This window comes from Ipomoea triloba, chromosome 8, assembly GCF_003576645.1.
Source record: "Ipomoea triloba cultivar NCNSP0323 chromosome 8, ASM357664v1".
NCBI lineage: Eukaryota > Viridiplantae > Streptophyta > Magnoliopsida > Solanales > Convolvulaceae > Ipomoea > Ipomoea triloba.
The window spans coordinates 12,648,063-12,664,464 of record NC_044923.1 but is presented as its reverse complement, the minus strand read 5'-3'; the positions used below and the strand labels follow the sequence as shown (position 1 = coordinate 12,664,464).

General features: G+C 32.9%; 3 protein-coding genes across 4 annotated transcripts in view; 2 read left to right on the top strand and 1 right to left on the bottom strand.

The window, feature by feature from the left end:
* The first annotated feature begins 188 nt into the window (after positions 1-188).
* Positions 189-2,226, top strand: LOC116026977. Its single transcript, XM_031268402.1, has 5 exons — positions 189-370; positions 465-1,111; positions 1,205-1,380; positions 1,500-1,838; positions 1,939-2,226. Exons 1-5 carry the CDS (start codon positions 189-191, stop codon positions 2,224-2,226), a joined length of 1,632 nt encoding a protein of 543 aa, XP_031124262.1.
* A 337-nt stretch (positions 2,227-2,563) lies between these two features.
* On the top strand, positions 2,564-3,467 carry LOC116026976. Its single transcript, XM_031268401.1, has 3 exons — positions 2,564-2,654; positions 2,738-3,338; positions 3,422-3,467. The coding sequence occupies exons 1-3, from the start codon at positions 2,564-2,566 to the stop codon at positions 3,465-3,467; spliced, it is 738 nt and encodes a 245-aa protein (XP_031124261.1).
* A 2,708-nt stretch (positions 3,468-6,175) lies between these two features.
* LOC116028076 overlaps positions 6,176-16,402 on the bottom strand; it is a 58,223-nt gene continuing 47,996 nt past the window's right edge. Inside the window, exons 1-7 of one of the 2 annotated variants that reach the window (XM_031269870.1) lie at positions 8,762-9,147; positions 8,409-8,558; positions 8,071-8,286; positions 7,706-7,827; positions 7,298-7,461; positions 7,028-7,182; positions 6,176-6,620 (exon numbers count right to left, since the gene is read on the bottom strand). In XM_031269870.1, coding sequence (XP_031125730.1) covers positions 6,522-6,620; positions 7,028-7,182; positions 7,298-7,461; positions 7,706-7,827; positions 8,071-8,286; positions 8,409-8,558; positions 8,762-9,001 — 1,146 coding nt within the window. In that variant the 5' untranslated portion in view covers positions 9,002-9,147 and the 3' untranslated portion in view covers positions 6,176-6,521. Of the gene's footprint in view, positions 6,621-7,027; positions 7,183-7,297; positions 7,462-7,705; positions 7,828-8,070; positions 8,287-8,408; positions 8,559-8,761; positions 9,148-16,402 lie in introns of those variants that run through there. The other variant, XM_031269869.1, reaches the window with a different exon arrangement.

The following is a 16,402-nucleotide window of genomic DNA, read 5'->3' as shown; positions in this document are numbered from 1 at the left end:
GTGTAGGTGCACGGAACTCTAACGGATTTACTAAGTATTCATTATGTTGTACCAATGGTAAGATTAAATTACCACTTGAGAACAAACCGCCACAACAAATTTTGGATCTTTTTTTTAAGGTCGGTGAGAAAAGAGACCACTTCTTGCAAAATATTCGCTCATATAACAATATGTTTTGTTTTACATCAATGGGTGGAAGAGTTGATAGAACAGTAAATCAAGGTGGTGGTCCACCTGTTTATCGTCTGAATGGCCAAAACTTTCACTTAATTGGAAGCTTGCAACCTGTGGATGGTGCTACACCAAAGTTTGCACAATTGTATATCCATGACACGGAAAATGAAGTTAACAACCGTCTTACATCAATAAGGTAATATTCACCCTTTTCTATTTATTGGTAAATATTATTTTTGTTAATTAAAATACTTTTTGTAATATATATCAATTTTTTTTGAATTATTTAGGAATGACATTGTTAGTTCATCAATAGAGATGGAGGTTGTTAATGATATAAAGGCAGCTTTAGACGAGCATAATGTTTTGGTTAAGTCGTTTCGAATGGCCAGAAGTGAGATTCAAAAAAATCCTAGAACTAAAATAAGGATGAGACTAATAGAAAAGAGGTCCAAAGATGCAAGGACATATAATCTACCTACAGTCTCCGAGGTTGCTGCATTGATTGTTGGCGATTTAGACCCGGACATGGGTATGCGAGACATTATAGTTGAGTGTAAGTCAGGATTGCTTAAGAGGATTAATGAGCTCAACCCTGCGTACTTACCATTGCAATATCCTTTATTGTTTCCTTTTGGAGAAGATGGATATAGGGATGATATACAATTTTGTACAAATACTAACGAAGTGGGTGGTAGCAGGGAACGTATATCCCCAAGAGAGTATTTTCCTTTTAAAATACATGAAAGGCGAAGTCAACTTTCAACCTTATTGCATGCAAGGAGACTGTTACAACAATTTTTAGTTGATGGGTACACAATGGTGGAAGCAGGTCGTCTACTATTCATCCGTAACAATCAAAAGGCATTGCGTTGTGAAGTGTACAAAGGTTTGTCTGATGCATTGTATAGAGGAGATATAGCCCCTTCAACACAAGGTAAGAGAGTTATTTTACCATCAAGTTTTACGGGTGGTGCAAGATATATGATACAAAATTATCAAGATGCTATGGCTATATGTCGTTGGATAGGGTATCCAAGCTTATTCATTACATTCACATGTAACCCAAAGTGGCCGGAAATCCAACGATATGTTCAACTAAGAGGTTTGAGAGCCGAGGATAGACCAGATATTGTGGCACGAATTTTCAAAATGAAGCTTGATTCATTAATTAAAGAATTCAAGGCTGGGCAATTATTTGGTCCGGTAAAAGCATGTAAGAAAAAATTACACTTACATTTTTTTATGTTAAAAATTATTGTACTATCCTCTTAATTTACAATTATTTTTTTGTTATGACAGTGATCTACACAATTAAATTTCAGAAATGGGGATTACCTCATGCTCATATACTTCTTTTTCTTGGTTTGAACACAAGTATTCCATGTCAAACTACAGTTGACTCAATAATCTCCGCTGAAATCCCGAGCAAAGAATTAGATCCCGAGTACCATCAAGCAGTCGAGGAGTTAATGTTACATGGTCCTTGTGGTGTTGCTAGAAAGACATCTCCATGCATGGTAAATGGATGGTGTTCTAAACATTTTCCCAAAAAATTTGTGAAAAACTCAAATTTTGATGCAGATGGTTACCCAATATATAGAAGACGGGATGATGGGAAAACAATTACCAAGAATGGTATTCATTTGGATAACAGATATATGGTACCCCATAACAGATACTTGCTTTTGATATACAAGGCACATATGAATGTGGAGTGGTGCAACCAATCTATTCAAGTACTTATTCAAGTATGTGAACAAGGGAAATGATCGCGTCACTGCTGAATTTTATAAAACAACATCAAATGCAGATGGTGTACAATTAGTGGATGAGATCAACATGTACTATAATTGTAGATACGTTTCTGCATCTGAGGCTACTTGGCGTCTACTAAGTTTTGAGATTCAATGTAGAAATCCGCTAGTTGAGAGGCTTAGTTTCCATTTACCAGATAGCCAAACGGTCTTCTTTCAGGATGATGAAGATGTTGAGACAGTATTGAACAAAGAAACTTTGGGGCAAAGCATGTCCAAGAAGCTAAATTGCTAACCTATATTGAGATGCCCAATAAATTTGTGTGGAAGAAAAATATTCGTCAATGGCATCCACGTAAAAGAGGTTTTTCTATTGGCCGTATCTTTTATGTTCCACCGGGTACTGAGGAATTATATTATCTCCGATGTTTGTTGAACATAGTCAGGGGCCCAACAAGCTTTTCTGACATAAGGTCATATAATGGAGTACAATACAATACTTTTAAGGAGGCATGTTATGCGCGTATTACAAGATGATACTGGATATGTTGATGCAATATTGGAAGCTAGCCATTTTGCAACTCCCCACTCACTAAGAAAGTTGTTTGTTACTCTATTTATTGTCAAATACAATGGCACGTCCTGAAATTGTATGGGAGAAGGTGTGGACACATCTGGCTAATGATGCTCAACATACTCGTAGGAGATTATTAAACTTGCAAGGTATTATTATGCAACTATTAAAGGTTTATGTACTAATTTTTTTTTTGTATAATTTTATTTAATGGACTTATCTTTTGTTACAGATATATTTCTAACTGATGAAGAGAAAATGAATTTTGCGCTAATGGAAGTGTCAAAGCTTTTATTAGTCTATAACAAGACTTTGATAGATTTTCCAAACATGCCGGTAATTAATGAAGCAAGCCATGTTCATGTGGAAAATCGGTTGTTGTGGGAAGAGTTAGCATATGACCGTGCTAGGGAAAATGAGGGGAGTCAACGGCTTAAGGAGAGACTTACAGAAGAACAAAAAGCAATATATGATGCCGTTATCAACGATATTGATTCCAATAATGGTGGACTGTTTTTTGTTTATGGGTATGGTGGTACAGGAAAGACATTTTTGTGGCGTGCGCTCTCTTCTTATATTAGAGCAAAAGGCGAAATTGTTATCAATGTGGCATCGAGTGGGATAGCATCTTTACTTCTTCCGGGTGGCAGGACTGCACATTCAAGGTTTTCAATACCAATCTCTGTCAATGAAGATTCTACGTGCAATATAAATCAAGGCAGTCAATTAGCTGAACTCATCGTTCATGCAAAACTAATAATTTGGGATGAAGCACCGATGATGCACAAACATTGTTTTGAGGCGTTGGATAAAACAATGAGAGATTTGTTAAGGTTTGTTAACAATGAAAGTCAAAACAAGACTTTTGGCGGGAAGGCAGTGGTTTTAGGTGGGGACTTTAGGCAAATATTATCAGTGGTGCCAAAGGGTTCAAGACAGGACATTGTTTCTGCAACAATTAATTCTTCATATCTTTGGAGACATTGTAGAGTTATGCGTCTAACAAAAAATATGAGATTAACTACAATGGAACCTCGATTGAATCAAGACAAAGTGAGATTAACTACAATGGAACCTCGATTGAATCAAGACAAAGTGAGATTAACTACAATGGAACCTCGATTGAATCAAGACAAAGTTGAAGAATTTGCGAATTGGCTAATTTCAATACAAGACAAAGTTGAAGAATTTGCGAATTGGCTAATTTCAATAGGTGATGGTAATATTGGGGTAGATGTTGATGGTTACGCTGATTTTGATATCCCCACTCAATTGTTATTAAAGTCAAATGGTGATCCTATTTCCTCTATTGTGAAAAGTACCTTCCCCAACTTTACTGGTGCAAGCAGTGATGGAAGTTGTTTTAAGAACAGTGCAATACTAGCACCAACGTTACAGGTGGTCAATGAGGTCAACCAGTATATGTCTAACTTAACTGAGGGGGAAGGAAAGACATATTTGAGTTCCGACACAACGTGTAAAGGCGATGGTTTCAGTTCAGTTCTTGCCGATGTGCATACACCAGAATTCCTAAATACCATAAGAGCATTCGGCCTTCCAAATCATTCTCTGACTTTGAAAGTGGGGTCTCCTGTAATGTTAATGAGGAACATTGATCATAGTCTTAGTTTATGCAATGGAACTAGGTTGGTGGTAACAAGATTAGGTAATCGTATTGTTGAAGGAAGCATATTAGCAGGTCCTAATGCTGGGACTAAGGTATTAATTGCTAGAATGACTATCACCCCATCGGACCCGAGATTACCTTTCAAGTTCAACAGAATACAATTTCCACTTATGTTGTCATATGCAATGACTATTAACAAACAATTTCCACTTATGTTGTCATATGCAATGACTATTAACAAGAGTCAAGCACTTATGTTGTCATATGCAATGACTATTAACAAGAGTCAAGGGCAGACGCTTTCATATGCAATGACTATTAACAAGAGTCAAGGGCAGACGCTTTCCAATGCAATGACTATTAACAAGAGTCAAGGGCAGACGCTTTCCAATGTTGGCTTGATACTGAAGAAACCAGTTTTTGTGCATGGCCAATTATATGTTGCCACATCAAGAGTTAGTCAACAAGACGGACTGAAGATTTTAGTATGTGATGAATCAAAACAAGATTGTAATTCCACTACTAATGTAGTTTACAAAGAGGTCTTTAATAATTTATAAATTCTTTCATTATTAATATTATTTTATCTTCTTTTCGTTTTCGGCAGTATTTCATTTTCGCTGGAAAAAAATAAAAAGACAAGAAAAAGCAAACACAATTTAAACACATCTTTAGAAATTTAACATTCTTATCAATCTAATACCGACTCTCTAAAATAATATGACAATAACTCAGCAAAGCATCATTGCTCAAGAGTTCTGTGATCTCGAATAAAAAATCAAATGCCCTAAGGCAAGTTCAGGTGTGAATAACAAAATTGGAAGAATTTATTCGGCAAAACATCAAAATGTTGAGTTTTTTGGTCCAAATAATGCACAAAAATTCATTCCAAAATAATGGACTGAGCCCAAACAATTAACTGAAGTTGATACCAAGGTAGCACCATATATGTGATGATGTTGCCACTACTAGTAATGAAGTTGACGAGGATTATAGAGTTCCCGATGAGCTTTACTGGACAAAAGAAAGCTCCGGAAACTTTTCAGTTGCATCGGCTTATGGACTGGCTAAAGATAGAAATACCACCAACCTGGATAGTCAGGATAGCGACTGGAATAGGATTGGAAGCTGAAAGTGCCTAACAAAATATGTTCCTTCATGTGGCTGGTCAAGCAGAGACGTATTCTTTGTAACAGTGAGAGTAAGAGACGAGGGTTTACGATGGACGATCGATGCCTGCATTGCGCCAATGAAACAGAGGATGTTGCCTAACAAAATATGTTCCTTCATGTGGAAGGTCAAGCAGAGGCGTATAACAGAGGATGTTGACCATATCTTCCGTACGACCATACCCACTCCCTTTCATGTGAGATTGTAAACCGGATGGCACTAGACCAGAAGGTCTTTAGCTATTAATATACTCAAAATACATTATTTATATGCATAAAGCATATTATTTGAAAGTACATTATTTGAGTTCTAAAAGTACATTATTTTGTATATTATCAAATAGTGTACTGTTAATATATTAAAAAATATATCTTGTATTCATGGTCTACATAGTTGTATAGATCATGGTCCGTATAAAAATTTGTCGATTGTTATACCATGGACAAGATCAAGGTCCATCTTGCATTTTGATCCTGATCCAAAAATTATATATCGAATTATCCTAATTCAAAACTTATGTATTTGTAGCCGTAAATAAGTTAAGTGCAAATACATAATATATTAATTGTAAACACCATGTTATGTATCTGTAGTTAACATGTTATATTATGTATTTATAGTTAACATGTTATATTATGTTCAAATTTATTTACAAATACAAACTATAAGTACATAAACGGTTAATGCAGGTTATTTTGGACTAAGTTTCACAATGCAAGATAAACATTGGTCCATAGTATAAAAACTTCTTTTTTATTTTTATTTTTTATTTTGTATGAAGAGCCAAAAAACCAGAGAAATGAAATATCTGATGACTAAATCCTACAACTATTGTGGGAATGAAACATTTGCGTTAATATGTATGCACCAAACTTAAGAGATTATGTGCCAATAAATCAGCACTTTATTATTACTCGAGTACACAATATAAAAGAGCATTGCCCTAAACTTAAGAGATTATGTGCCAATAATTCAGCACTTTATTATTACAATATAAAAGAGAATTCCCCTAAACTTAAGAGATTATGTGCCAATAAATCAGCACTTTATTATTACAATATAAAAGATCATTGCCCTATACATTTTCAAGATTGTCTTTTACATTCCTGCATGTTTCGGGGGGTACCATTTTTGCTGGAATTCCAGCATAAACATAGTTCTCAGTAATAGCTTTCCCACCTGCACACGATTTTCAACTGCTTATCTCCAAGCTGGTCAATTACGCAGCCTTCCTGGTTAATTGATCCCTCGATGTGCTCTCGAATATCTTGTCCGCATTTCCAACCTCGAACCCATCTCGCCTGTGAAATTCCTTTATCTGTGGAAATGTCAAGACAACACGTTGTTAAGTTACCTGTCTGAAACTAGGAGCACCTGCTTAATTGATACACTAGAATGTGGCAATACAAGGAAATAAAGTTGCGCATTCGCTACGGGCATTTGGCGTAGTGATAAGTACTTGATCCTAATAAATGGTATCAAAGCCAGGTCACAAGTTTGAATCCCTAGGAAACAATCTTAAGAATATATAATTAAAACAGGCACCTGCCCACACTCGCTCTCATTATCTGTAATCTATATTTCATTGTGAACACGAGTTTGGTGTGCAACGTCTTATCTCAAAATTTCGGTTGAATTTAGAACATATTTTGTACAGAAACCAAAGAGGCATATTGTGAACACAAGTCCAATTAATGAAGCATTTCAGGGGGTAAGTTGGTTTACCTCTTCCCGGGGTAAATCTTTGTACTCAGGCAAGACAAGACGTTCGGCAAATTCAATGTACGAACACGGGACCAATTCTGTTGTGCCGTCTGAAAATTGAAAAGGGGCAGAATCTGCCACGGTTGAACTTTGCAACAGAAGACCATCAGGGCTCACTAGCAAGGGAAGACCAAAAATTGTATCAATAATTCTTAACCATTCATTCTCCATCAGCTACTCATAAAGCGATAAAAAAAAAGGGGCGGAAAATAGCATACATTGCTCACTCACCTTTCAAAATACCCCCTTCGGAGTTCAGCTTAAAACCATTCTCCTCAATGAACCGATTGAAACTGTCAATACTTGCCAAGTTTGATTTCAAGCGATGAGTAGATATAGTCACGTGATTCAAAGCATAGCCATTAACAAGTGTCCAAGCAGCATATTCGCTTTCACTGGAATTACAGAAGGCAGGCCAGTAATAGAACTTCTTAGGTTAATCCAGTTAAATGTAGAACACAGGAAGACAAAGTTCTGGTAGAAAACATAAAAGGAACAAACTAGCTAAATATAACAAGTCTTGGAACTTGGAAGAAGTCCAAAACAATATTCCAGATTTCCAGGGCTAAGTGATCCATTTGGTAGGAGATGAAATAACTTATCTTGAGGAATATATATGAGTAGGTGCAAATTAATTACCGAGACAATTTCTGGAATTCTTCAAAAGAGGGCTTTTCCCATGTGAGGCAATCCAATGCACTGGCAAGAGCTGCATGCCCATATCCATTGCCAGATATGTTAGTATACTTTCTAATTATTTCCTGCACAAAGAGCCAACATAAGAATGACAGAATTTCAGCTAAAATAATGCCCCTTCCATTCTCTCCCAGTTCCCTTTCTTCATTATGCGATTAATTTTCGTTATTGGTTCTTCTTTCTTTTTCTCTTCATTCCCACTTTTTCCCTCGCAAACACAACAGAGTCTAGAAAGAAACATCTCAAGAAGATTAAGACAAGATTTCCATATTTCATCATGTTTGTTCTCTTTATAGGTCTACACAAACCTGAGCTCCTGGACTCATTTGATCAACAAGGAGTTCTGATATGAAAATTCTCGGCAAGGGCCCACTAACACGAGTTCCATTCTCAGAATGTAACAACTTGGGAGGAGAGAACCAGAAGGCTTTCAACTTCTTTGCAGGGAACCTCAGCTCTTCCCGTTTCTCGTAACCAAAGTCCAAGAAGAATTTCGCCATGGAATCAATCCCATGTCCATTTACCTATAGTAATACAGAACACACCTGATTCTCAGTAAACTTACATCAAAGAAACCAAAGTATATCAAGACAAATTGGTGACATTTTAAACATAACATAAGAAATTAACAGAATAGGGAACTTACCCCAAAGGTTCTGAAAGCAAAATGGTCATAGCAAATTCGATCACCATCCGCAGATCCAACGAGCTCCAAAATGGCTTTAGCAGAAGGATTTTTGTTCAGGTAAATTGCTTCCATACTAGCCAATACACTCCTGAAGAACGATTCACTTCCCTATATGTACACACAAGATTACAGTCCAATAAATTCCAATTTCAGTAATTTGACTCATCACAATAACCAAACAATTGTTTCGCATAACACTATCGTATGCATATTCAAGATCAATGTTAAATATTCACTTAAACATATAAAACAGTAGGGAGGAGTAATTTTTCTCTCGCAATAATTTTATTTCAGTAAAAGGGTATGATTACCTGAAAAGAAGGAGCTTTGAAGGCATTTCCATTCTGGGTTAGGGAAGCAGAGAGGGTTGAGAAGCAATTTTTCCCTCTATTTAGAACAAGACCCTTAATGGGAGGTATATTCCAGGTGAGTTTACTGGGAATCTGAAAGAGGAAATGCGAAGAAGGAGGAAAGCTGGCGGATTTGAGGAAAGAAGAAGAAGAAGGATACAGGGAAAACAAAGAAGAAGGGAATCTGATCATGGTTTCCATGCAAATAATTTGATCTCTTCTTTGTTTCTTTCTTCTTCTCTATTGATGATGAAAGAAACAATTTCCTTAGTAAAACGGTAAAACCTAGAATCCTCTGGTCTCTACTCTCTAGAATGCTTGTTGCCTGGAACAAAAGGAACGCCGTACTGCCTGGAGGTGATTTTTAGAATTTCTAACGCTTGACAATTGACACACGATACGACATTATCCTTTTTGGTTAGACGAGGATAATAAATATATCTAACGCTTGGCAATTTCTAATCGACAATTTACACACGATACGACATTATCCGTTTTTTTTTTTTTTTTAGTATTACTCACTTTATTACAAGCACAAAGAGTCAACAGTTATCTTCACTGACGTTCAAACTTATTCTCATTATTTATGTAGGAGTGTAAATCAAGACATCGGGTCCAGGTGTCACTAGAACATAAGGATATTATCCGTTTACGATCCTCATTGTTGATTGGTCAACATTTGACATTTTGAAGAAATCAAGCAAGTCATTCTCCAGTTGTTTGGACAAAAATATCTACAAGCCTACAACCTACCCTTTCACTTTCACAATCTTAAATATGAACAAAAGTTTTCAAAAAAAAAATATGAACAAAAGTTTTACTCGTTATACTATTTTCGGGAAAGATGAATAATAATAATGATAACATATTTATGACATACATACAATTATATATCTACTATACTAATAAGAGCCAAAGAGAGTTAGGTCTAAAATGGGTAGAAAAAATGGCGGTCAAATTTTTAATCAAATAGATGGTTAAGATAATTCAGATTAATATTATTAATAGAGATTACCTAATTTAACCTTACTTTTATGATTATCCGTTAAGTTTTCCGTTACATATTCTCTTCTCCGTTAATATTCCGTTAACTTTTAACTTACCCATTAATTTCTATAAGAAAGATCTTAGATTCGAACCTCATCTCAATCAAATTTGACATAATTAAGTTTCTCACTCTATTTACTCTTATTAAATTAAATAAATTAGTAGCTACAACAAAAAATAATACATATGTATTTCTTTAATTTAGAATTATGTGTCTACAATACCTTTATTTGAAAAAATTATTCATTATCAAAAAATTAAATTAAATAAGAGAAATAATTTTATTAGTTATATTGTCTTTATTTTCTCTCATATAAAGATCCTTTACATTCAAATTTATCAATTGATATTCATTATATTGTCCGTTATCTTATTTTTACAATATCTTGTAATTAAATATCAAAGTTATATTACAAAATAATGTTATATATTTATTTACCAAGTATTTTATTAATACTATGAAAAAAAATTTAAAATAATTTGAAGCTAATTATATTAACTACTTGGAGATTGGTTAACAAAGAAAGTACTCAAACAATCCAACAAATTGAAGTGGAATCGCTCTATTTTACTCTTATTGAATTAAATAAATTAGTAGTTACATCAAAAATGATACATATGTATTTCTTTAATACCATGAAAAAATAAAAAAAAAGAATAGTTTGAAACCAATCATATTAACTACTTGGAGGATTTGTTGACAATGAAAGTACTCAAATAATCCATTACCGAGCAAATTGAAGCGAGAAACTACCTTTTAATATCTTTGGAATATATATAATATTTTAAATTTTATTAATTTATTTAATCTTTTTTCTTAAACTAGGGATTTCTTTATTCAAAATAACTCATTCAATAATAATGGTTGAATCAAATGAACCCCAAGCAGAACACCTAAAGAAAAGTCCATAACTCCTATATCATAATCTCATTGCATGGCGTTGTCATCTATGCTACCAATAATAACCGAATTGCAAATAACACACTACCAACAAAAAGGAAGAGAACAAATAGTAAAGATAAAGACAATGGCAATGTTACTCAAAAGATAATTAAGAACACTTAGAAAAATTCAAATGAAAAGTAGTATTTATTTAGACTATCATTTTTAGACCAAATATTTAGACTATCGATTTTACAAGGTTGCAAACATTTAATTTAGTAATAATTATAATAAATTTTCTATATTATCTTGGATTCATATACTTTGAGTTAGATATTTAAATAAAAAAATTCGACATTCAATTACCCATGTTACCATGTATAAACTTCTCCTAAATAATATTGCATTGATATATTTTCAAATATTTATTTAAATATAAACATTGGGCATTAACCCATACGCGCAATGCGCGTATAAAACTAGTAATAATAATACATTGTAACGGAGTCAGTAGTACACACACACACACACACACACACACACACACACACACACACACACACACACACACACACACACACACACACACACACACACACACACACACACACACACATATATATATATAATTAACAACAAAAATAATTCTAGCATGCCAAGTTTTATAACGTACTATATAAATATATTAAAAATAAAAGGAATAAGGTTCAAATTGGCCACTGAACGTAACCTGAGAGTGCAATTAGGCCACTGAACGAAAAAATGTGCAATTAAACCATTGAACACTCCAAATGCATGCAATTTCACCTGATAGCAAGTTACCTTCCATTTAATCAGGTTAGCTGCTTACATGGATGGTGAGTTGACATTTTAAAATATTTTTTAATAATAAACTTTAAAATTTAAAATTAAAAATTAATTGAAAATATTAAAAATTAATTAAAATATTTAAAAAATAATATTAAAATATTTATATTAAAAATATTAAAAAATTAATATTTTTAATTTTTAATTTTAATTTTTAGCATTTATTAAATAATACTTTAAAAATAAAAATATTAAAATATTAAAAAATTAATATTAAAAATATTTAAAATTAATATTTTTTAAATTTTAAATTTTTATATTTATTATTAAAAATTATTTTATAATGCCACATCACCATCTATGTAAGCAGACAACCTGATAAAATGGAAGGTAACATGCTATCAGGTGAAATTGCATGCATTTGGAGTGTTCATGGCCTAATTGCACATTTTTTTGTTCAGTGGCCTAATTGCACTTTCAGGTTATGTTCATTGGCCAATTTGAACCTTATTCCAATAATAAATAAACAATAATGGAAAATTATTACACCATCTATATATATGCATTAAACGTTAAATATATACGGATGCAATAATAGTAAAACCATCAAATAAACATTACCATATATATAGATATAAAGGTGTAAATAATATATTAAAAGCATAATCAACCATATCATTCATATAATAATATTTGTAGCGTAAATTAGGAATTATAATATTAACTAAAATACTTTTAGTCTCAAAATAATTAACAAAATTTTTGGGTGTTACACAAATTAACAGACATGAAGTCGTCATACTTGGAACAAATCAAAACGTATATAATTACGTTTTCATGATATAAAATACCTTTATCCACATGAACTTCAGAAGAGTGATAAAATATTTATCCAGAAGATTTGCTCAAGTGACAATTTAACAAATGTATTCACTAAATCCCTACATATATCCATAAGATTGATATGTAAAAAATTATTGTTTCAAGGGAGAACAACAAAATATAAAATATAAGTAATTTTATTGGTCCAGATGATCATAAGAAATATGATAAATTCTAATGACATTCCTGAAGATTGTACCATATATATCACTTCTCTACACCTTTTGAAACAATGACTTCAAGGGGAGACAGAAAATACATTATATTCACTCGAATCAATCTTGTAGATTGGGTTTTAAAAGGACTAACTAACAATTGTACTTTTGCAACATATACATACCATGTACTCTTTTCCTCACTAAGTTTTTTTCTATTGAGTTTTTCTAGTGTGGTTTTAACACGGGGCATGAGTATGGTATACTAATGTCAATGGGAAAAAATTGTAAATAAATACTTAAATAGACGAACCCTGAAATCCTGAAGATTATGTCTTGAAAGGCTTATGGTTGTACTATTTTTTCCTTAACTAAGTTTTTCCTACAAGGTTTTCTTAAGTTAAGGTTTTTAATGAGGCAACTAATACAATATATGAGTTTACAAATATAATGTCCTCTTTTCTTCAACTAGATTTTTTCCACGTGGTTTTCCTAGTGAAGGTTTTAATGAGCCATAAATGTATTTAAATATACTATCCATATACCTTGTACTCTTTTCTTGTCTAGGTTTTTCCTACATGGTTTTCCTAGTAAGTTTTTACGAAGAAAGATCGTGGTCAAATAATGTTTAAGGGGGAGTGTTACAAAACCTTTTTAATGTGAATATTATTAGTCTTTAATGCAATTCATTAGAAATTATTGTATTGCATTGTAATTGTCATGTCTTGTGTATTATATAAACATTAGACCTGGCAATTATGGACACAACCCATTAACATGACACGAAAATAACGAGTTAGTGTTTAGCCTTAACGTGTCCTGGGTCGTTAACAGGTTGACCCGTTATGTTTCGTGTCTTAACGGGTCAACCCGTTAAACCTATTAAGAACCCGTTTAACCCGTTAATATTATCGTATTAACCTGTTTACACAAAACTGTTTACCACCCGCTAAGAACCATTGTCATGAATGAGATTACAAAAGATATCATGAACATAACTAAGATGAATTTACTACATTAGGCCATGATCCTACACCAATTATTGATATTCAACAATATGAAAGTTGAATTTTTATTGTGTTCAATTTTATTCTAAAAACTAGTATGAACTTCTTTAATTATGATTTTTGGATGTTATGTTATCATTTTATGAATGTTATAAATTGAATATTATTTTAGTTTGTTTGATGGATTGAATTGTAAGTTTTATTTCGATCTTTATATCATGGTTGCAGTAGGCGCTAGGCGCTAGTCTGGCGGTAGACTAGCGCCTAACGCCTAAGCGGTCTAGGCGGCGCCTAGGCGGTTCTAGGCAGCGATCTATAAAAATAAAAAATTAGTTCATGTGTGTGGGTGTATGTCATATATTATATTATATATATTATATATATCTCTCCTACTTCTCTTACTTATATAAATATATAAATTTAAATATATATAAATATAATAATAAAATTAACAAGGCCGACTCGCTCGAGTTAACTCGGCTAACTCTGCCGAGTTGAGCGAGTTAACTCGGCCAAATTCGGTCTAGTCGGCCGCCAACTCGGTCCAGTCGGCCGAGTTAGGCGCTAGGCGGCTTCCTAGGCGGCCGGTCACTTAGGCGGACGCCTAGGGAGCAATTCGCCTCGGTCTAGGAGCGCCTAGCGCCTAGGCGGGGATTTTTGTAACAGTGCTTTATATATATATAAAACTTTAAATTTTATTTTTTGTTAAATATATTAATAGGTTTAGTGGGTTTAAACTTGTTTCGTGTCATATCGTGTTGACGCGACCCGAAATCTATTAACAAAACGTGTCTATCGTGGCAAATCGTGTTCGTGTTAAAAATTTGAACCCGTTAACATTAACGAGATGTGTCCATGTTTAGCCTTATCGTGTTCGTGTCGTTATCGTGTCGACCCGTTAACGAACCCGTATACACAAATTGCCAAATAAACATGATTCTCCATAATAAGAGTGATGATGCGATTGGGTCTTCCTATATCTTGTCTCTACTCTTCATCACTTTACTTTATACTCTCAATATATTGTATTATACCTGCACTACACCAGTTAGGAGCTAAACAGGCCAACAAGCATACCAATTACAAAACACACACAAGTATTATAAACTATACCAAAAAGGAATTTAAGATGAGAATAAAGCATTTCCGAAAATAGTATAAAGAATAAAACTTTTGTTCATATTTAAGATTGTGAAAGTGAAAGGGTACGACGTTGTAGGCTTGTAGATATTTTTGTCTAAACAACTGGATAATGACTTGCGTGATTTCTTCAAAATGTCAAATATTGCCCAATCAGCAATGAGCGATTTAAAGATGATGAACTTATCCTCGTCTAACCAAAGGGATAATGTCGTTTCGTGTGTCAATTGTCAACCGCTAGGAATTCTAAATGGGACAACCTAAGACATTAATTAGATGATGTATATATTAAATATAATATATCTTATCTTTAATATATCTATATCTAAAAATATAATAAGTCTCAATCAAGGTTAACAGGTTTCCCTGTCTTGTTGCTGACATGGAGTAGGTTTCCCATTGATGTGACATTTCTTTTAACCTTATGTGCCATATAAGCATTTACATATTAAAAATTAAAATTAAAAAAAAAACAAAAAACATAAATAAAAATCGGAGACCAAATTTCACTATTTCGCCCAACCCTATTTCACTTGGCAGTTGTTTAGTTGTTTACAATAAGATACTAAACAAAAAAAATTAACATTTTTATAAATTTGAAAAATTGAAAAAATACTAAACAAAAAATTAGCCAAAAAAATATAAATTCTAAATTTTTATTTTGAAACATTGGAATTGCAAAATTGAAAAAGTATAAATTATGAAAATAAAGAGAAGAAAATTTTGGTTATTTTAATATAATATTTTTTTAATTTTTAATATGTAAATGCTTAGTTGCTTACATGGACAACATAAAGTTAAAAGAAATGCCACATCAGTGAGAAATCTGCGCCATGTCAGCAGGAAGACAGGGAAACCTGCTAAAAGTTCTAGGTGAATTTTTTTTTTTTTTTGGTTTGTGGCTCGATATATACGATATAAAAGTTCAGGGTGCGGCATGAATAATTGGATATAGTTCATGGTGTTAAATGAGACTTTAGCCTAATAATAATATTATTATTATAACAGATGACGAGAGGATTCTAGGTTTTTCTAAGGAAATTGTTTCATTCATCATCAATAGAGAAGAAGAAACAAAGAAGAGATCAAATTATTTGCATGGAAACCATGATCAGGTTCCCTTCCTCTTTGTTTTCCCTGTATTCTCCTTCTTCTTTTTCTTCCTTCTGTATAAAGACTTATAAAGGAAAATGTAATACTTTAAGAAAAAATAAAATATTTTTACATTAAATTGTAAAATTATTACATTTTTCTACACACTTTTCTTATAAGTATTAAAATACTCTATTCCTAATTAATATTACTTTTTTGGCAAAAACTTGTGTGCGACCGTCTCACCATGAGACGGGTCGGGTCGGGTCAAAGTGCAAATGTAGCACTTATATGCACAAATGCCATACTTATATGCTCAAATGTAATACTAATCAGGAATAAAATTTTTGTTACTTATTAGGGTAAATGTAATACTTTTAAGGAAAATACAATACTTTTACATTTCGATTTAAAAGTATTACATTTTTCCTCAAAAGTATTATATTTGCCCTTATAAGTGAGAGGCACTTGTCAACATTACTTATTATGAAAAATGTATTACTTTTTCTCTTATAAGTAACAAAAATTGCATTTTTGATTAGTGTTATGTTTGAGCATATAAGTGTGAGATTTGCACATATAAGTATGA